The sequence below is a fragment of the Tachysurus vachellii genome, chromosome 15 (genome assembly GCF_030014155.1).
Source record: "Tachysurus vachellii isolate PV-2020 chromosome 15, HZAU_Pvac_v1, whole genome shotgun sequence".
NCBI lineage: Eukaryota > Metazoa > Chordata > Actinopteri > Siluriformes > Bagridae > Tachysurus > Tachysurus vachellii.
Genome location: NC_083474.1, coordinates 8,084,116 through 8,105,691, shown reverse-complemented (window position 1 = coordinate 8,105,691; position 21,576 = coordinate 8,084,116). Strand labels below are relative to the sequence as shown.

The following is a 21,576-nucleotide window of genomic DNA, read 5'->3' as shown; positions in this document are numbered from 1 at the left end:
ATTGTCTCAAGGAATGAATGTGTACATGTTGTCCTGAGATGCACTGGAGATGCACACTATAGGCCCACAGTAGGAGGACCAGGATAATGCATCAGGTTGACAGAAGTGAATGAATGTATGAATCAATCAATGAATCAATCAACGAATCAATCAATCGAACAGCAAATGCCTTTAAATTTTATCATGATACACTTAAGAGTTGGTGCAAAAGCTTGAAGATTAAGGAAGAATGTGACTCTCGGGTGACTTTCACCATGCCGAATGGGCTGTTTTTAGTAGAAATCTTCTGTGATTTTTCATGCATGTCTCTGGGAAAAAAACACCCAGTGAGCATCAGTTTTGCAGGTGGAAACACCTTGCTTATGATATAGATCAGTAAAGATCCGGCCTTGTGGTTTGACTTGATATGAAGGTTAGGTAACTCAAAAAAACACTAATTTCTCCTCTGGTGAGCAGACATACATCACACGATGTACACCATGCTGAATTTGATGCAGATTTCAATAACAGATCAAGTTCTACTCCTGTCAGCCAAGAATAGGAATCTGAGGCTACAGAGGGAACAGGATCACAGAAATTGGAGAGGAGATGTAAAAAGACCATTTTTCAGTGATCCTAGAGTGCCATGTACTCTATAACAACACTGTACATTCAAATAAATTAATAAATATAAATTATCCATAACCACAGGTTCCACTACACAATGCATGTAACCTACATGCTGGACCTACTTGTAATTTTTTTCACGTTGCCCAAATGACCCAAATGAGAACAATGTATGCGATGGCTGTATATATTTTGATGTAAGTAATATTATTAGGCAGGTTAATGAAACTACTTCCTTCTGGGTAATGTTACATAAGAAGAAGAATTAAAGCCAGATGTTAACGATTCATTTAGTCATAATAAATGATTGCTCAGGTTTATTGGATTAGTTTCCTACTGGGAGAACCCAAAGATATCATGATGAGAGAGAAGTGTAGATTAATATTTCAGTTTCTGCCTCAAGTCTTTTATGCTGTCTTTCCATTCAGAGCTACAGCATCTCTTATGAAAAGCCATCAGAAGTCTAATGATCTGCAAACAGCACAAAATCATCTACACAGAAAACTACATTTCAGAGCTTTTTATTCAGTTTACTGTTGATGCTTTAATCCATTGTGTACATGCAAGATGATCTTTATAACCATTAATAAAACATACATTCCTAGTAAAATCAAAATTCTTAAACTCCTTGAAATACAGCAATTTGATTATTTAAAAAAAGAAGAAAGAACAGAAGGCCAGCCATGCTAACTGCCGTTTTGGAAGCTCTGATTTCTTTTTTTCATCTGATTCTACAGAGAAGTTAAATATTAAAGGGAGCAAAGCAAACATTTAACAGATTATAAAGCAGATTCATAACAGCAATAAATATAGAAAGCATTCAATAAATTATACACACGCACACTCGCGCACACACAATCAAACACACTCACAAATTCCTAAAGTATTTAAACATAATGACATAATGCATACTACAGTACGTAATAATAACCACCATGATAAGGCAAAACCTTCAAGCAAACAGCAAATACAAAAGACAGCTGTGATACATCATTTCAAGTCTAAAATATTACTGAGTCGAGCAGTACGTGTTAAACTCTTACGGGCATTCCTTGTCGCTTTCACACCAACATTTGGACTAGCACACAATCAGGAAGAATACAAATGCACCAAGTTCATGCCCAGTGAGATGCAAATGCATGCTGGTTTGGGACAGTTATTTCTTGTTAGACTGGATTAGAAGCGGGAAGAAGAAAGAAAAAAAGAGAAATAGGTAAAGAGAAATAGAGATTGAATGAATAATTAAGAAGGAGCGATCATAATTTAGACGAGAGATCCAACCTACAACTACTGCTTGTCTCTAAATAAAAAGGTATGTCTCCAGGAACTGCTGTCCCCAGAGTGAAGAATCCTCACTGCTCTGGCACAGACGTCTCATCTGTCTCTACTCCTTCTGATCCCCCTGCTGTCCAAAACACATAACAGATTTATCTAGATCTGTTGACAATATTGCAAACAGTTCCATTGTTGAGATATTGTTTACACACATTAATTGGTAATTAGTTCAAACATGCAACAGATTTAACAGTGTATTTATGTGTTTATTACATTCTTAATACCTCCAATATGCAAAATGCTTGTAATGTGGATTAACATTAATAAAGTGGATGCATGTATAAAAGATTAGAGCTAGAAAATGTATATTGTCTATATATTTTCTCTTAATATATATACACACATATTCACTATATAGTCATTAGTGAATTCTAAAGTGTGATGTATCCATAATTGCATTGATCTGATTCTGTCTCTGTTATGTAGTAATGTAGAGACAGAAATATTATTTCCTCACTACAAACAATCTCCCGTGTGATAAATTATGAATATTATATACAGTTTTTTTAAATATTACTACTTCTATGCCTTAATCATTATAATTTCTTAATATCCACATCTATCATTTTTAGGGCATAACTCCCACACCTAGCCAGATGCCGGTGTTTTTTTATTTTTTTTTTGTTCACACCACAGTTAAGACAGAACCCAGTTTCTCAGTTGTGCAGATGCACCTGAGTATAAAAATAACAGCTCCATTTATAAAATGCATAGCAACCAAGAACTGGGTTGATGTTGCTTGACAGAAAAAGGCCTAAATTCCCCCAGTCCTCTTCAGAGGTGGGGTACAGAGGACCGGCACAGCTGAAGGAGAGAAATCTAGGCCTGGTGATGTGAGAAGGACGCACTCACACTCGTTGCATGCCCCACTTTCCACCTAGAATGACCAGCATTCCTTAGTTTCTTCTTAGGCTGAACAAACCATACCGATATATTCAGGGACTTCATAAATGCAGAAAAACATAATCTTTGTAGGATATTTAATATTAATTTTAGACCCTTTATATGTGCTGGTTTTACTGCTAAATTAAAGTGATTTAAGCATTTCTGTTCAAGGCACACGGTTTGAGTCAGAAAAATTGTTGAAGTGTGTGAAGATGGGGTACTGATTTTGTTAGGACAGTATAGGACAGTGTAGGGGTAGTTGTATAAAAGAGGGGTGCTTAGGATTAATATGGCTGTAGCATTGTTTTAAATCATGCAATCAAATGCATTGTATAAGAAAAGAGAACATTTGTATAGAGTAAGAGATATTTTCATACACAGTTATGGAAAAACAGCGGAGGTTTCAGACACCCACAGTCACAATTAGATTTGTGCCTCTAAAACCAAGACAAGATTACCATACTGCAGGTGTAAGGTTTCTCTCTGTCGTTCCATTAGTTTTAGTGTTCTTTTTTACCCTCCTAATTTTTTTTCTCTCCCTAATACCCACCTACTAGCCAGCCATCACATGACAGCTACAAAGCAAGGAACATGGACAACTCTGTCCTTATTTATAATCTCCACAAACTTCAAGAAATTGTTAATGAGTCCAGAATTTGATTCCTTGCTCTTCTACCTACATAAGTGTGTCACTTTACTGAATAGTTTTGACTAGTTACTGAATAATATGCTTTAAAATGGCTGCATGGTCAGAAAATTCTAGTAGTTTCATGTAGCTCTGGTACTTTGAACTCTAGGGTATATGTGCATGCTTGCCAAAGCATCCCAACAAAGTCACATTGTGATATGCGCCACAGTATTTGCAAGAAAAAAAAACATCTTTTTAACCCAACCCATATAGCCATCTTTTTCTCTCTTCTTGAACCAGTGCCATTTGCAAATGACAAGTGTCCTTTGTGGTTATCCAGATTTACTAAAACTTCAATTATGTTTTAGAACTTGTTCTATATGAAGTTCTAGTTCAGCTACAGTATAATACAGTTACTACCAGGAGCAGTATGAAACACCTGGATAATATATAGCAAGACTTTAATTTGGAGCAGAAATAATTTATCCTAGAAAGATATCCTGAAATAACCACCAAATTCATATTACCTGAAGAAGTGATGTTAACCTTCTAGAATCTAGAGAAACAGAAGCGTCATACAAGTAGCAGCAACTTGCAGTGCATTTTCATGAAGAGGACACAATCCTTGTACAGTACAGACTTGGCACCTAGTATATCCAACTGGGATATCCATTGGAATACCCAAAGTCTTTCCTACATGGAAAATGAACATTTGGTATGAGGCTTGAATGGCTGCCATCTGGTATAAATAATACCACAGGGCATGTACCAGACTCAGCAAGGAATACTCTACAGGATCAGCTTCAGTGAATGCTGTAAGGTCAACTGACTGATTCACAAACTTGGCTGACATAGCATTGGAAAACGAGATTCAACCACTAGGTCATTTCACAGTCAGCTGGCATGCAAGACGCTGTCTAGCAGTCCCTGAAAGAAGATTAAGTTAAGATACTTGGAATAAGGCAATACAATGGGTCTACCTGATTAAAATAATGACATTCTCAAAACTCTAGTTTAGGCCATAAAAGGCCTTTACAGTATGGTTCTTGCTTTCAGAAGCATCTCCCTGACTTCTGGGTAGGTCTTTGGTTGGCAATTCAGTATGAGGGGCATCATACTGTTTGGGACAGCAGACCCAACAAACAAACAACCATGGTATTGTCAATCATCTTGACAATTGTCAAACAAGCATGACACTTGTAGCCTAGTTACAAAAGACTATAAAATGTGGAAAGAATCTCTGCAAAAAGTACATGATTCTGTCGAGGATAACTGATGTCCAACCACACTAGTAACAAAGGTCTACTAGTTGACTAGATGGCAGAGAACATATAATACTGTATAATAAAGGATAATATTTTGAGGGGAAAGGTCACCTGTACAGCAAGAGTGGTAAATGCCACATACAGAAAATGCGTAGAACTAAACAGTTTATGCACAGAGAGATAATGAAGCAGACGGTGTGGAGAAGTAATGATAACGGATGCAACGGAGATCCAAATGTGCTCTGAATGTACAAGAAAGGGCACTAACTGTGGTAAATGTTAATGAGAAGAGGCTACACACAGCTTTGGAATAAAGGTTACCGACAGTGGTTACAAGCTGCTAAACAGATCCATATCATGTACTACACTACCACTTAACTTTTTTGGGATTATTTTACATGTGTGAATGTACACATAAGAAGGTATCCAGATGTTTCATACCAGTTTTGGCAATAAAGCCAGTTCTGTATAGATTTCACAAGTCAATATAATTCTTCAGTTCACTTCTAATTTCACCTAAATCTAAAATCTGAAAGTCCATCTTATTTTAAGTTCTGGTACGTGTCTTTGGGGGTAAGAAAAAAACTTTGAAGTGTGTGAACTACATAGCTTATCCTGGTCCTCAGTCTACAGGCTACAGACACTGGGGACAGTCACTGACCTGCGTCCCCCTGGCTTCCGTTGAGCGTCTCACCAGTGCTGCTCACCTCCTCCCCGGGTTTATCACCGGGTTTCAACTTCTTCCGGGTCATATGGCCACGGAACCCAGCCTGAATCTTGGCGGCTGCCTTGTTGGCCTCTGGGTCATCCAGGGGGATGTCCATGATGTCCTCTTCCTCCTGCGGCTGGCTGCTCTCCTCCTGTTACCATAATAACCAAGAACAAGTTCAGTAACCAAGGGTCCATTTCCATTGATAATTTTATGCTTATCCTCACCTAACAATGATCTTTGTTGAATTTAGCTCAGCTTAGTGTGCTATCCCTACCCAGTGTGTATTGGCTTCAATATAAAATAATTTCTTAAAAGTATTTCTACTTGCAGAAATAAATATCAATACACAGTAAAAGGAAGCTCTAATTATGGAACTATTAAAAGAACTCAGAAAAGTAATTAAGGCCCTGAACATTTCATCATTTACAGAAAGACAATTATAATTACTTAACCTTTCCAGAGCTAAAAACATGTCATGCATGATATAATTTCTCCTGAGAAGGAGGACATGCAGCTGTCCTTGTTTTGCAGGTTTTGTGTTGGTGGGATTTATCTATACAGATATAAATGCTTATGAGTCTTGAATTTGTGAGCCCATGCCTTCTCCCACTATGCATCTGTAAAGCCGGTAAGCATAGAATGAGTGACAGGGCTGAAACAGCCTCTGGGTGGGTGAAGCATGGAGCCACCCACTGAACTAAAAATTAATCAACTCCTTTTCATTTTGTTCAACATTTTTTGACATTTTTATCCCACCTTATGGACAAAGGCAGGGGTGTTATGCATTCTTGAATTCTTAAATAAGAATTTGTGTTGTTTGCCAGTGCTCATGTAATCTTCCTTAGCCTTTCCAAATGATTTATTTAAGTTAAATATAGTGTAGACTAGAGATCCTAGAGAGACTAGAGCATGGACATACTCCTGTTTGCAAATCCAGAGTTGATCAAATAAGCAGCTTGAGTGTAATATAAAGAAATTTGTACTTTTTAATAAGTGTTTTAACCAGTTTTAACCACTACCGTGCGTTTTGGCAACTAAAAGGTACATCACAATATCCCTATTCTTGTAAATATAATTCTTTGGGCTATATTAATGAACTAGTGGCATTAAATATGTAACTTTATTTTACCGTTTAAAAGGCAAAATCAACAGAGCTTCCAGATTGCATCAGCCTTAAATCATACAGATGGTGTTGGTGATCTGGATTCAAAAATCCTTGAAAATGTGTTATCTTTGTTTTTAGTCTATGCGAATTTTATATTTGAAACCCTAGGCCAGGGCTGTAATATCATTACATCACAAAACATCATCACAAAACATCATTATTACTAATATTCCAACATCCAATTCTAACACAAATTCCTACTACAATATGTAAGCCTGTTAACGAACACTGTGTGTTGTTAATAAATCAATCATATTGTATTAATTGTCAAAAAAAAAAAAAAAAAAGTGTAAATCCCTGGAAATGCGGGCATTGAATATTTAACCCAGAAATCTCACTTTAAGAGTTTGAAAATCTTTTTTTCAAGGGCTAGGGCTGGACATTATGGACAAAAAATAGCACCTAAAAATTATTACTGGAATAAATCTTGTAGGGTTTAAACCTATGAACCTAAGCCTTCAGTTAGTGATTGTGGGGTTTTTTTTTTTTGTTTTTTTTTCCCCATCCATCCACCCACAGCAGAAAAATATTTTATAAATTAAATATGACTCCTAATTTGCAGAATATCTCATATTGCAAATGCCTTGGTTCATAAAAAAAAATAAAAAATCAAGACAACTTCAGTGTTTATATTTTGTACTTCAGAAATAGGCAACTGCGTCTTCTTTTAGCAAATCACGCAATATTTCAAAAACGTTTCACTAATCAATACTCTGACACAATCTGACCACCAGGGGTCACTTTAACATTTCGAAACACTAAACCTTGAGTAAATCGTCCAAAACGTTATATAGCCATTTTTTTTGGTTCAATCGCTACATAACACTGAATTGATCGCAAAAAAAAAAAAGAAAGAAAAAAGATTGATTTCCAAACTAAAAAGGCTTTGTGCTACAATAGAGTTTTGCAGCGACCTCTAGAGGACGAATGTGGAAGTGAATTCAGGAAAATCATATTAAAGTGGAAAATAATACAAAATTGTTTTCAAGTAGTACTAAATATGCTAACGTTCTTTTGCACTATTTCTCACTAAAGGAATATGTTGAAGCATGAAGCACATACGGTCATGAACAAAAGCAATGCATTTTCCATTTTAAAGCTGGTGTGTTTGATAAGTTGCACGAAATAATGTGCAAGTGCATGCGGTCACGGTTATCTTTTCACTCAGGCTGTTCGGAGAAAACTTAAATAAGTTATATTAATACGCTGTTACAGATCACCCATCAATAGTGGTGTATAAAAGGCAGACATGTACTTACGCAGTGGCAGTCCATGCTGACAAAATGTGTTCTTTACTGGACTAATAGACGAGAAAGGTGATGATAGAGAGATTGGAGCGCACGCGCCTCTCACCAAGCTCTGCTTATTATTCTCCAGCTGGAGTGGGTGGAAAGCAGGAGCGGGGGAGAGAGAGGAGAGTGAGGGAGGAAATAAAGGAGGGGGGGTGAGAGAGTGAGAGAGAGAGGGGGGGGGGATAAAGGAGAGAGAGAGAGAGAGAGAGAGAGAGAGAGAGAGAGAGAGAAGGGGGAATAAAGGAGAGAGAGAGAAAGAGAGAGAGAGGGAATAAAGGAGAGAGAGAGAATAAAGGAGAGACAGAGAGAGAGAAATAGAGAGAGATGGAATAAAGGAGAGAGAGAGAGAGAGAGCGAGAGTGAGAGAATAAAGGAGAGAGAGAGCTGTCTAAGATGTCTAAGATGTCTCACTAGCACTACAGTATATTATCTCACCTATTATCACTCTGACTCAACTGACATGACTTTTCAGTGGAAAATGATAAATGTCACATAGAAAAAAGGTGCAGACAAACCTAAAATAAAAAGTATCAAAACACTACGCATAAAAATCCCTTATGTTTCATGTTAACAATAGAAAAAAAAACAGCTTGTATACTTTTGACAGAACCTCAGGGTTATGTCATCAGGAGATTAATGCTACAAGTAGAGCCATCCTTGGTGATCAGATCTGAAGGAACACCTCTTGTAATGACCACCAAGAAAGGTACAACAGAGACTAAGCATTCCCAGCTTGATTTGGTGTTACCAGGTTCCACCCCTGGTGCCAGGCATGGGGCTTTTGTGCGGAGATAAGCATATAGTGACCGTGCTACATACGCAACCTGGTTGTGCTCAGCCTGAATCTTGGGGATGTGGAGCCATCTTATGGGCCAAACAACCAAGATGAAGGTTTGGAGTCATCGGCAATGTCAATATGATGGTGAGGTTGTGATAGACAGTCTTAGATGGATTAGACTCTTGGAATGAAACAAAATAACTGCAAAGCATAAAGTGATGCAGAGCAGTAAATAACACCCTACATAACACCCCTGGAGTGTTTTTTTTTTTCTTTTTCTCACTAATCGCACAACCCCGCTGTGAAGTCTGCAGGTCTGGGATGAATGTTTTTCAATGGATGGGGTGTTTCAATAAGATGAAACAGATGCCTGTAGTTCACAATGCCAACTTTTCACATGAATGAAAATGAAGCATATACTACAAAAGAAAACTGAAATGTTTTTGTTATTTCCTTAATAATTCTGTATTAGTAATGTAATATAGTGTGTTTTTGGTCAACTAGCAATTTGTTTATTAAAAGCAGCAAACCTTTAATGTCTTTGAAATTAAATATCTGCTATATTCATGCATTGCTGGTTGTCATATTAGATGGAAGGGATCAAATGTAATATCTATAAATAACAGTAAAACTATTACAGCTGAGCAGTGTGGGCTTAGTCCTTCTTCTTGGATTTGTATATAATCCAAAATCAATTTGGAGTGTAACTGTACAATTGTGAAAGTGTTTTACGTGCACCATCTCAATCGCTAATGCTGTGTTACAGACATGTTAGTGAAGCAAGAAATATCAATCCAAAAGGAGATCAATAGTGCCAGCATTAGATGTATCCTGCGTTTCCATATGGTGTGTTTGTCATATCCTGCTGATGTGGGTTTATGCCAGAAAATGCTCTCTCTGGTCCATCAATAAAACCCCTTCTATATTTGTTCTATACCCTTCCATTGCGCATGTAATCTCTGGATGATAGAAATAATGTTTTATAGTAAATCCTGTATAGTAAAGAACTCTCAGGAGTCAAACCCAGTTGTGAAAATCAGACACATGTGTCATGCTATGGTGATGCTTTGAGACATTCCTCTAAGGAGGCATTGGTAACATCTGTACATTGTAATTGTCCCACTGCAAAACAGGATGGGAAACCATTGCTATAGGTCTTATGTCAGGATAAGTGTAGCTTAATCCATTAACAAAGCCTACGCGAATGAACTTAATTCCCAGACAAAATTCTCGACTTGCTTTCCATTGCCTAGAGGCACTAAAAAACTGCTTATCATCCAGCTTTTCTTTGGCAGGACCATGCAGTACTTCATATTTTAAAAAAGATCCTACCATGTTCTAAAAAATGCTGAAAACCTGGCCTGCATGTCTAGACGCTCGAAAGATATTCCTCCTCTGACCCGTATGCAGTCTGCCAAGATGCAGCACCAAATCCATCCAACCCAAAAACACTAGAGCATTACACATTTTCCCTACTGCCATCCTCTAACCAGATTAACTTCTTGGGGGGGGAATAAACAATAAGGTAAAAATATCTCAATATTTTGATATTTGTTTAGGATTTTTTCGAACATTACAGAAGACAAGAACACTGTACTTCTGTATACAAGAAAAGTAAAAGTTGCTGGATGTAATATATACATGACCTCCTTGTAAAGGAGACTGAGTGAGCACACTGAACAAATCTAATTACCCCCTGAAGACATTCTAGTTGGCTTTCCATAACAGATTTTTATTTTTGCTTTTCTTAAAGAGGTAAAAAAAGAGGTATTAATAAGGTATTTTTGAAAAAGGAAAAGAAAAATATCTATCTATCTATCTATCTATCTATCTATCTATCTATCTATCTATCTATCTATCTCCCTATTATATATATATATATATATATATATATATATATATATATATATATATATATATATATATATATATATATGAAAGAGCATCTATCTATCTTGAGCTAGAGGAGAGAAAATATGGTACTAATGTTTCCATGGCAACACATAAATCCTTCTTCACCAAACTTCCTTCTAGAACAATTGTATAGAAAAGAACCATTTTTTCTTTAGAAAAGAACCAAGTCTTTAAATCCCTGAAACGAGACTCTCCATTGTGTCTCATATCTCTAATGACAGTATTGTAGCATTGAGTGATTGGAAACCTGTGTCTCTGAATGATGCAGTCTGTTACCCAGAAACCAAACTATTTCAGGGGTATATTCAATCACCTATCTCTCGAGACCAGAACAGAGGCACCTCGCTGTTGATCAGACATGTCCTTGAAGTTTTTATTTTTAAAATATCAGCTTGGGACAAAAATTGGAACAGCCTATATCCAGGATAAGGTCATCACTTATCCTGGATTCTCTGTTTGCCAAAACACACTCCAAATTCAGATAAAACACTATTTCTACATCTTACCTGTTGGTCCACCTCCTTGTTCTCACTTTCAAGTATGGATTCATGGATGTTGTTGTCCTGTTGTTCAGACTGGTTATAATCTGTTGCTAGCTCAGGTTCCTCTGTGAGCATGTGGAAATCTGTAGCAGATTGTTTATAGTTGACCTCCATGTCCTGCTCGGTTTCCTCAGATGTTTTAGATTCATGAGTGAATATACTAAAAAACAAATTGTCTTCCTGTGTCTCAGGTGCATTCAAACTATTATTTCCTTTATCAATTTCACTGGTTTCCTCAACCTCATTTACATCCTGCTGAAATGGTCTGGCGTCATCTTTGTTCATGTCCTCATCTGAAATGCCAATGGGATTAAGGTTACTGTCCTCCAGGCCTTCCATATCCCCCACAGTGATCATTTTAGGTATATCTTGTGGGTAAGTGTCATCATCTGTCTGATCTTCCTGCATAACATCTCTGTCATCAGTGGCAGGAGTGACATCAGTGAAACTTTCACAATTGTTATTTTCCTCCTGGACTTCAGACGCTACATTCACCATGTCCTCCAGTCCTGGTGTATCCTTGTTCTTCCTGTCTGCTAGACTACCTTTTTCTAGAATGAATGATGATTCACTCATAGCATCAGCTGCCAAAATGTCATTTGCTTGCTCATTTTCATCAAAAGTTTTCACTTCTTCTGACAGACTGATACTTTCAGCTCCTTCGTTTAGATGATGCGGATCAACATTAAGAATCTCTGGGCTAGCATCATCAAACAAAGTGTTAGTCATTTCACCGACACCCTCAGAAAGATGACCAGTCTCTTCTATTTTGTCTTCTTTAACAGGAGAAGCAACAGTTATTTCATTATAAGAAATGTCATTTATTACTTTATCAACATCCTGTTCAACATATAAAGTAGTCTCAATACCAGGCTGAGTGCATTCTTCATGGGAATCTAGGACACCTTGTTCGACTAGGACAGGGTCTGGACTTTCTGAATGTGGAATAAAACCTGCATCAGTCTGCATTCTGTCTTCGCTGTCCTCTGTGTGCTCTTCCTCCTGCAAAGTAGACTGCAGTCCTTCAGCACACACATCTATATCTGCGAGACCACGATATGATGACAGCGTTACAGGATCGAGATCTTTTTCTGCTGTTTCATTTGCTTCACTGATGCTGGCAGCCTCCTGTATATTTTGAATCGTTTGTTCCTCAGCCATTTCCATAGTTTTAAGCTCTTCAGCACATATGTCAACATCTGCAGTTCTCCTGTATGAAAACTCCAGGTTAAGCTCAGAATCAGTCTCTCCTGATTCTTCTTCAGATTCATTTAGCTCATTGTTTGGCTGTAGATCTGATAGATCCACAATGCCTTTAGAGGAATCAAGGGTCTCAGGTGAAGGGGAGGAGTCCTGTGCAGGCTGGGTAATTTTGTCTTCGATATTTTCAACCGAATCGGCTTGAAAATCTCGGTCTCTGGAGGGTGACATTTAAATATAAGGACAATTAAGTAGCAATTAAGAATAATTCAAAATGAAGGCTTAGTTAAAACAGGAGCTCAAACAAGCATCACAATGATAATTCATTACTAATCCTGAATAGTAGGTGTGGAGGTTTGTTTTGGTGCTGTAATTATCTTTAGTCTTTTAACTAGCAACTGAAAATCTGTCTTGATTAAGGTGAAAAAGAACTGCTGTGGTTCAAAATGATGTCAAAGCTAAATATACTACACTTCAGTTAAAGCCATGAAAAACATGCATCTATCCATTGACGTTCTTGTCATACAAAAGGTCATAGGGGACCTGGAGAATATACTGAATGGACAACCTGATCATTTGGCAACCAATAACACATACGTTAACACACCCATTCACACACTGTGGACAATTTAGAGATGCCAAACAGCCTAAAATGCATGTCTTTGGAATAGGGAGGAAACTTGGGGCACACAGAGGAAACCCGCAAAAGCACAGGAAGAACATGCAAACTGGGTAAAAATCCCAACTCCAATAGATTAGAGGCAAACATTTTAACCTCTAAGCTATCAGACCCTGTTTGTCTATGAAACACAGAAACACTCAAAAAAGTAAAATCCGGATTCATCTCAAATTTTATTTCCTATATTTTGGCCATGTTATAAAATCAGGAAAAACTGGATCTGAACTAACTGATGCTGCCTTTCTTGTCAAGTCGTGGAGAAATCTGACTCACTCATATACAGAGTTTCCAGTTTCTTTAGCTGGGCTGCACTTTTCCTGGTTTACTGTATCCTGTTCCAAAATAAAAAGACAAACTGAGAACAGTGCTAAATAATGATAAATAAATTGTTGAGGTTAATGCAAAATCTATTCAACCCACACTGAAGGTGTCATTGTTGGAAAACCTGTGCTGCGTCAGTGCACCCCCCTTTGCTGGATCAAGGCCATTTTCTGGAGAAAATAAATTACATAAAGCGCAAAACTTGTATAAAAAGACTTCAGGAAGTAATTCTAAAAGTAATAATGAAATAGTGCATATTATAGTTCAAATCACTTATGAAACAATTTTCCCCAAACAGGATTAAGAATTAAAAAAGTGCCATAGTGGTGCAGTGTTTGCAACCTCACAGCTCCAGAGTCTCTGGTGGAGTTCTCCAGTTTCATCCCACCCACTGACAACATGCCAGATTAGACTGGCTATGATAAATTGTTTGAGGTGAGAAGTGTTCCAGATCCACCTCAATCCTGATCAAGTACTGATTAAAGATAAACAACCGTATGATGAATAAAAAAAAGCAGATTTTCTATATGTTGTTTTTATATTGCATCATCAGTAACTTTAAAATCATTAAGAAGAAATATGCTATACTGAAAAACATGAACTTCTAAATGATACACTTATCTTCCACTTTATTAGGAACACATACACCTAAACACTATCATGTGACAGGATCACAATGCATAAAATCATGCAGATACAGGCCAAGATGTCAAGTCATGTTTTCAGTTCATCTTTAACTGTTCAGTTTCAGTGAGACCGGTGTGTCCATGATAGCCTCAGATTCCTTTTCATGGCTGAGTGGAACCTGATATGGTCTTCTGCTGTGGTAGCTTGTCCAACTCTGGGCTTGAAGTGTTGTGTATGCTGAGATGCTTTTCTATTCACCATGGTTGCTTATTTAAGTACTATAGACTTTCTGACATCTAAAATCAACCTGGTCATTCTCCTCTGATTTCTCTTATCTACAGAAGCCACATAATTAGCTGATTAGGTATTAACAGTGTCAATGTGCAGATGTTCCTAATAAAGTGGACATAGAGTGTAGATTAAACTTTGGGGAGGATGCACTACTCGATGTGCCCAACCCATCATTTGGGTCGAGTTTTACACTATATATTTAAAAAATGATTCATTTTCAGCTACAACGGAAATTTAATTTGCAATACGTTCCATTAAACACGTCAATAAAATCAACCTATTATTATAATTATGTGCGGGCTGCACTATAACTCACTCTTTTATACTTTTTTGTCATCATGTCTAAGTAGATATAAGGCAATACTCCCAACATAACACACACACACACACACACACACACACACACACACACACACACACACTTAGAGGATGTAATTTAGAGCCTACATGCCTGGAAGGTGGGAATAAACCTGGAGAACTTATAAGAAACCCAGAAAGAAATGTGAAGAACAGGCAAAACCCAAGCTCATAATCAAACCGGCGACTCTAGAGCTATGACATTTTCTTGTAACATAGCTGTCAAATAATTGTTTTAGAATTGAGAATGCAAAGTACCATGATGCGGTTTATAATGCTGAACAGACACACTACACACTACTGAAGAACATTACCCTCTCTTTTCTGAAGAAGTGCTGTAAAGTATTGTGCAGCGAAGGTAGGGATGTCTTCAGGCTGATCTCTCAGTACCTCTCTGGTTAGTCCCTCTAGGATGCTGGCAAACCCAGTAGGAACTCTCATGGTAGTGTTCAAGAAAGGCACAGCCATTTCTCAAATGAACTGCTTCCCCAAAATAGAATAAGAACAATATAAAAACAGCCAAGAAACATATATAATGCTTTATAGTTTCCAGTTAACATAGTCAATATTGAAAAAAACAAAAAAAAAACAAAAACAAAACCTGGATTATTTGTGAGATCCCTGCATAAACCTAAGGCCCAATTTCACTGTAACTTCATAAAAAGTTCATGTGATTCACGGATGATCTTCGTGCTGTGATGATTGTGAAATTCAGGCTATGACACTGAAGAAATGTTGATTTTTTTTTTATTATACACAATACATTGATCAATCAGTCCTATATGCAGTAACAAGGTTGCGATGTAGAAGTATGTAGATATATTTTGACACAACTCTCTAACGTTCTTTAAACTAGCGCCTGAAAACTACATTCATTATGTCTTTAAAAAAAAGAATGCAAACATACCATTACTATTTAACATATTGTAGATATGACCAAACACATGGAACACAAGCATGTCTTAATCTCTGATAATACCATATTAATATATAATATTCATTAAGCCTTACCGTTCCGTTTCTAACTTCTACTTGTTTTCAGGTGTTGCTAGGCAACCGACTGCGACTACGGAAAGCAAAGAAGGACTAAGCAAAAACCGGCGCGTGTTTAAAGCTTTGGATATCGGTATTCAGACAATTTTATATTATTATTATTATTATTATTATTATTATTATTATTATTATTATTATTATTATTATTATTAATATATATATATATATATTTTACATTTTTTTTATTCATATTTATTTATTTTTATTCTTAAAGTCTTGCGACCCCTTAACTGTAGACATGTCACAGTCCTCCTCAATTCTACGGGAAGTGTAAAACAAAATAACAAATCCGAAAACAAAATAATAAATCCGAAATTTGTTGATTTGAACGTGTTATTTTGTTTTGCACTTCCCGGCCACCGTACAGTACAGACCTATGGTGCTGTGGCTATTTACTGGAGTGAAACAACCTTTTAATCCAGAATCCTCCACACATTGATATTTGTTTTATAATAATTAAAATTAAAAGAAAAAGTTTGGATTAACCGCCCCTAATTATGTGACAAAAAGTCAGTCAATTAATTATATATAGTATGTTTTTTTTTAATAATAGGACATTAGCATGATCATACCCACTATGGTAGGAGAACTACATTATAGAAATTCACTTTAAGACCAAAGGTTTGTAGATACCTGATCATCACACTCAAATGTTATTATTAGGTGTTCACAACCGTTTGGCCGTATAGTGTATAGTGCTCAATATAATGCAAAATAAATTGCATAAAAATACATTCCTGTGTGTTCCTGTGTTTCCAAGTGTTTCTAGCCCTTTGTCTTTCTCCCCCTTAAATAAACCTGCTTTCCCTGACATGTTTCCTCAAAACCTGGCTAAAGTAAGTGTATATAGGTGATGAGTAATAAGTGGGTAGTAAAAAGATTTGGTGGTAAAATAAATCACTTTCGCTTTCAGAGAAACCAAGACTTTTGAGAGAAAATGAGAGAGAGAGAGAGAGAGAGAGAGAGAGAGAGAATTAAATGGAGTAAAAATATTTGCCTTACTTTTCACAGATTACAGTTTAGTAGGAGAATTATATTATAGTAATTCACTGTAAGACCAAAGGTTTGTAGATACCTGACCATCACACTCAAATGTCAAATGCGATCATAAGGGACTTCATGATCGCTCTGGCTGTCTAACAGAAGGAAAGTAGAACTTCAATTGTGTTGTAAAAGTTTTGTTAAAGGTTCACTTACTTTCAAATAAAACTCACCTTGTACTATAGGTCTGTGGACACCTGCTTTCCCTGACATGTTTCCTCAAAACCTGGCTAAAGTAACTTGTGTGTTTTTTTCCATGACTGCCTTGTATATAGGTGATAAGTAATAAGTGGGTAGTAAAAAGATTTGGTGGTAAAGTAAATCACTTTCGCTTTCAGAGAAACCAAGACTTTTGAGAGAAAATGAGAGAGAGAGAGAGAGAGAGAGAGAGAGAGAGAGAGAGAGAATTATTCATTCATTCATTCATTCATTCATTTTCTACTGCTTATCCGAACTACTTCGGGTCACGGGGAGCCTGTGCCTATCTCAGGCATCACTGGGCATCAAGGCAGGATACACCCTAGACGGAGTGCCAACCCATCGCAGGGCGCACACACACACACACTCACGCAATCACACACTAGGGGCAATTTTCCAGAGATGCCAATCAACCTACCATGCATGCCTTTGGACCGGGGGAGGAAACCGGAGTACCTGGAGGAAACCCCCGAGGCACAGGGAGAACATGCAAACTCCACACACACAAGGCGGAGGCGGGAATCGAACCCCGACCCTGGAGGTGTGAGGCGAACGTGCTAACCACTAAGCCACCGTGCCCCCCAGAGAGAGAATTAAATGGAGTAAAAATATTTGCCTTACTTTTTATAGATTACAGTTTAGTAGGAGAATTATATTATAATAATTCACTGTAAGACCAAAGGTTTGTAGATACCTGACCATCACACTCAAATGTTATTATTCCCCAAACTTTTGCCACAAACTTGGAAACACTGTCACATATTATGTATTTGCATGCTGTAAGATTACAATTTTTCTTTACCTGGGAGACTGAGCAGCCCAGGCCTCCTCATCCAAAATCAGTACCTGATATCACTAAAGAACTTTTTAGAAATCTCAAACACACTCCAAAAACTAGTGGAAAGCCTTCCCAAAGGAGTGGAGGTTATTATAACAGCAAGGGGGATAAATCTGGAATGGGATGTTCAACAAGGACATGGGTGTGATAGTCAGGTGTCCACAACTGTTTGGCCGTATAGTGTATACTGCTCAATATAATACAAAATAAATTACAGAAATTAAATTCATTTTAAAATACTACTACTACTACTCATAATAATAATAATAATAATAATAATAATAATAATAATAATAATAATAATAATAATAATAACAATAATAATAATAATAATAATTGCAATAAGTACTAAATATTTTATTGAATGCATTCGTGATTACACACAAAATGTACATTTTACAATTTAAAATGTATGTGAAAAGAAGGAAAGCACAAGCAAGCAGCATAGTTTTTTATAAATGTTAAAAAAATGTCATTCATTTTCATTTACATGCAAAAAAGCTTGTATGTATTTAAACTAATTAAGTGCATCTGTGGAGTATGTAATGACGGCATATTCAGAGGTTGTGCTTAGTTTCCTGCTGACCTCTCTGGGATGAACGTGTAGTCTGTCAGCAGAGTGACAAACCTGTAAATGAGAGACGCCCGTGGCCTCCTCCCTCCATCTCTGCACACACAGAAACACAGCAGTTTTTTACTTCACATGTTCTAAAGCCAGCGGTGAATCATATTTTCACATTTACTATTGACTAAAAGTAATGAAGCTGCTCTTACAAGTCTATGATCTCGTGGAGTTTGGCCATGGAGTCCTGTGAGCTCTGGAATACTGGACCCTCTTACAGAAATCACAATGTCAGCATAAGGGACTTCATGATCGCTCTGGCTGTCTAACAGAAGGAAAGTAGAACTTCAATTGTGTTGTAAAAGTTTTCTTAAGGGTTCACTTACTTTCAAATAAAACTCACCTTGTACTATAGGTCTGTGGATCATTCTGTCATTTTTGCTTCTTGTACTATAAAAAGTTAAGATACACATAGTTAGTAGATAATTGTGTGGTGGTCTCTGAAAACTTTTCAAATGGTAAAAATGTTACATTTTTAACTATATATAATTTTGAGAACTGTGTAATCTTTGAGAATTTCTTAACATGAAATTTTTTTTCCATTCATGTATTTCAATCTCAAGTAAAATTATATTATTTTAAAATCTGGCTACCTCCAAAAGTGAAAAGAGAGAATTTCACAAGTTTTATTTTCAATTTCACTGAAAAACACCACAGCGACCACTTCGAATCTAATCAAGGCAAGTGAGTTTTCACTTAGAACAAAATGTTGTTTCTCTAGGAACACAGTACAACTCTACATATAAGTAAACTATATAATGTGCAATACACAAACGATAGAGAGGAGTGAAGTTAAATGAACATGAGCATTAAACTGGAAACTACTGTGTAGTATAACAGCAATAATTATACAGTAGCAGCAATCATGGAAGCAAAACATAGGAAAAATATATTTATATTTTTTGTCCATAGGAAAAATATATTTATAAAATCATGAAAAGCAAAATTACTGCCCAATTTGAATAAACTATAAGGCTGTAATAGAAAATGAGTTTTATTATCGGCTTTAATTTTGTTCCTTAAAAATTAGCTTTAGCTTTTAGTTTTATTAATAGCACTAACATTAGTTTCTGTCTCACCACCTGAGGTCCAAGTCAATAACATTTAAAACTCTAATTAACTGACCTCTGTTCATGTGTAGAAAACACATCACTTCAGTCAGTTCTGTTTCTGTTTCTTTTGAGTCAATTCTGTTTTTTTAATTACTTTTTATTAGCTCAATAAAAATGTCAAACTGTACCGACTGTCATATGTACATGATGTGTAAGTTACGATGATGATGATGATGATGATGATATGATGATGTGACGCTTATGCTGATTTGTTTTTCAGCTTAAGCTGATATAAACTGATATATTATCCAACCTGATCTATACACTAAGGCAAGGTTAATTCAATAAAAATAATTATGTTTTGTAAAACCTGGTAAAACGTTTGTAAAACTTTGTGTGTTAAAATTTTCCGTGCAGATATCCGTATTATCATTAGCAGAAAAAAAATAAAATTTTAATTTTACATTTATTTTAATTCTAATATTATTATTTTTTTTTGCTGAGTCCTTGTCTCTTTGTTTTTTGGCTCTTGTTTATACACATGTTTGTGTTCCTGTGTTTCCAAGTGTTTCTAGCCCTTTGTCTTTCTCCCCCTTAAATAAACCCCCTTTACGTTATCCCTGCATTTGGGTCTGTTTTTTATCTGTTAAGGCACCTGCTTTCCCTGACATGTTTCCTCAAAACCTGGCTACAATAACTTGTGTGTTTTTTCCAATGACTGCCTTGTATATAGGTCAAAGTAATAAGTGGGTAGTAAAAAGATATGGTGGAAAAATAAATTACTTTCGCTTTCAGAGAAACAAGACGTTTGAGAGAAAATGAGACAGAGAGACAGAGAGAGAGAGAGAGAGAGAGAGAGAGAGAGAGAGAGAGAATTAAATGCAGTAAAAATGGTTCAAATATTTGCCTTACTTTTCATAGATTACAGTTGTTGAATCCTCTGCAACCAACATATCCTTCCCTCTCTTTTTGTAGCACAGATATATCAGTAAAAATAGTAGCATCACTGCTACACACAATGCACCTGCTGCTAATGGCCTGATCCATCCAAATTCATCTGTTTGGAAATTCACTTATTTTTAGAGTTCTTTACATACACGTTTTAGTCAATTATTAGTTAGAATGATAACAACTTACCTTTTCTAATGACATCCACCACTACACTAATCCTCTGGCTGGTACAGAGCTGCTTTGTGTGACATGTGTACGTTCCTTCATCATCTTCTGTAATTTCGTTCCATTCTATCAGTGGCCCAGAGATGTCGTCTGTGTGATTTGCATCATCCCTCATCCACTGGCTTTCACATAGGTGATTGGTAGAAAGACATTCTAGATTTAGTTTGTCTCCCACTGGCACTTGGATGGAATATGAAGATATGTTTAACTTCTTTTGATTTTGGTAAATCTCCACTTTTATGCCTGCATCAGAAACAGAAGAAAGCAGAATTGAGTAGCTTGGATAATGTTGCGAGTCTTCATGACATGAGCAATTCATTTTTCTTGACTTACCGAGAGATACTTCACGAGGGATGACTGGTCCTGAGGTGGTATCTACAACAAACATGATCATGAATAAACACCAAATACACACAAACAGCACATGTAAATCAGAATACAACGTCCTTACCTTGGATTTGAAGTGAAACGAGCCGTTCCAGCAAACGAGGGATGCCTTGATAATCAGTCTTTATGGAGTAACACGAGTAATTATACTGGGTCTGTTCTAGGGTCAGATTAAGTGTTTTAAAACTCACAATACACATGTCTTCACTCATGTTTTTTTCGCTTACAGACCACGAACAGGTGCCACATTCTGGCGTTTTTTCAAATTCCCAAGAACCGCGAATGAAGCCAGAGGAGCAGTTGTAGGTGCAGTCTAAAGTAAGTGGTTCTCCTAATCTAGCTTTAATAACATCAGGGATTTTGTTATTCCTTCTACACGCAGCATCTGAGAAAGAAAGATAAATACATTAGCAGGCAGAGAATAAATTATGACTTATATCCTGATTGACTAGCCACTAAAAGACAGCAATAAGAAAATACCTTTGATTCCAAAATGTAGAAGCAACAAACCCACATGAGGCAGAAACAGAAACATGGTACAAATGCAAGGATATGATATTTTCTATTTGTGTAAAAGCTCAAAAAAAGGAAATAATGGAATATACAAATGAT

At 36.6% G+C, this 21,576-nt stretch overlaps 3 protein-coding genes across 5 annotated transcripts; all 3 read right to left on the bottom strand.

Moving 5' to 3' along the window:
- Positions 1-1,111: 1,111 nt before the first annotated feature.
- On the bottom strand, positions 1,112-7,993 carry LOC132858055 (neurogranin-like). 2 transcript variants are annotated; one of them, XM_060888227.1, is made up of 3 exons: positions 7,856-7,993; positions 5,381-5,579; positions 1,112-2,011 (listed from the first exon to the last, which is right to left on the bottom strand). In XM_060888227.1, the coding sequence occupies exons 1-3, from the start codon at positions 7,868-7,870 to the stop codon at positions 1,959-1,961; spliced, it is 267 nt and encodes an 88-aa protein (XP_060744210.1). In that variant the 5' UTR covers positions 7,871-7,993; the 3' UTR covers positions 1,112-1,958. The 2 variants fall into 2 exon arrangements, with proteins under 2 accessions (XP_060744210.1, XP_060744211.1); XM_060888228.1 differs by having other exon boundaries at positions 1,112-2,008.
- Positions 7,994-11,014: 3,021 nt separating this feature from the next.
- On the bottom strand, positions 11,015-15,656 carry LOC132858524 (otolith matrix protein OMM-64-like). The gene is made up of 6 exons (XM_060888908.1): positions 15,609-15,656; positions 14,912-15,077; positions 13,422-13,492; positions 13,275-13,333; positions 11,087-12,539; positions 11,015-11,032 (listed from the first exon to the last, which is right to left on the bottom strand). The coding sequence occupies exons 2-6, from the start codon at positions 15,063-15,065 to the stop codon at positions 11,015-11,017; spliced, it is 1,755 nt and encodes a 584-aa protein (XP_060744891.1). The 5' UTR covers positions 15,066-15,077; positions 15,609-15,656.
- A 2,407-nt stretch (positions 15,657-18,063) lies between these two features.
- LOC132858021 (uncharacterized) lies at positions 18,064-21,576 on the bottom strand. Of its 2 annotated transcripts, XM_060888183.1 has the most exons (8): positions 21,445-21,576; positions 21,029-21,349; positions 20,911-20,952; positions 20,539-20,820; positions 20,314-20,458; positions 18,693-18,739; positions 18,502-18,614; positions 18,064-18,394 (listed from the first exon to the last, which is right to left on the bottom strand). In XM_060888183.1, the coding sequence occupies exons 1-8, from the start codon at positions 21,497-21,499 to the stop codon at positions 18,245-18,247; spliced, it is 1,155 nt and encodes a 384-aa protein (XP_060744166.1). In that variant the 5' UTR covers positions 21,500-21,576; the 3' UTR covers positions 18,064-18,244. The 2 variants fall into 2 exon arrangements, with proteins under 2 accessions (XP_060744166.1, XP_060744167.1); XM_060888184.1 differs by lacking the exon at positions 18,064-18,394 and having other exon boundaries at positions 18,502-18,610.

What these genes read in the sequence shown, in the direction of transcription:
- LOC132858524 (XM_060888908.1), bottom strand. Translation starts at nt 15,065, where the DNA reads ATGGCTGTGCCTTTCTTGAACACTACCATGAGAGTTCCTACTGGGTTT. An exon ending in CCAACAATGACACCTTCAGT is followed by an intron (nt 13,334 to 13,421) that starts GTGGGTTGAATA and finishes ATTTTGGAACAG; the next exon opens with GATACAGTAAACCAGGAAAA. An exon ending in ACTGGAAACTCTGTATATGA is followed by an intron (nt 12,540 to 13,274) that starts GTGAGTCAGATT and finishes GTCACCCTCCAG; the next exon opens with AGACCGAGATTTTCAAGCCG.
- LOC132858055 (XM_060888227.1), bottom strand. An exon ending in CGGAAGCCAGGGGGACGCAG is followed by an intron (nt 2,012 to 5,380) that starts GTCAGTGACTGT and finishes TGTTTTGGACAG; the next exon opens with CAGGGGGATCAGAAGGAGTA.
- LOC132858021 (XM_060888183.1), bottom strand. Translation starts at nt 21,499, where the DNA reads ATGTTTCTGTTTCTGCCTCATGTGGGTTTGTTGCTTCTACATTTTGGA. An exon ending in TCTACATTTTGGAATCAAAG is followed by an intron (nt 21,350 to 21,444) that starts GTATTTTCTTAT and finishes TTTCTTTCTCAG; the next exon opens with ATGCTGCGTGTAGAAGGAAT. An exon ending in CGTTTCACTTCAAATCCAAG is followed by an intron (nt 20,953 to 21,028) that starts GTAAGGACGTTG and finishes TGTTTGTTGTAG; the next exon opens with ATACCACCTCAGGACCAGTC.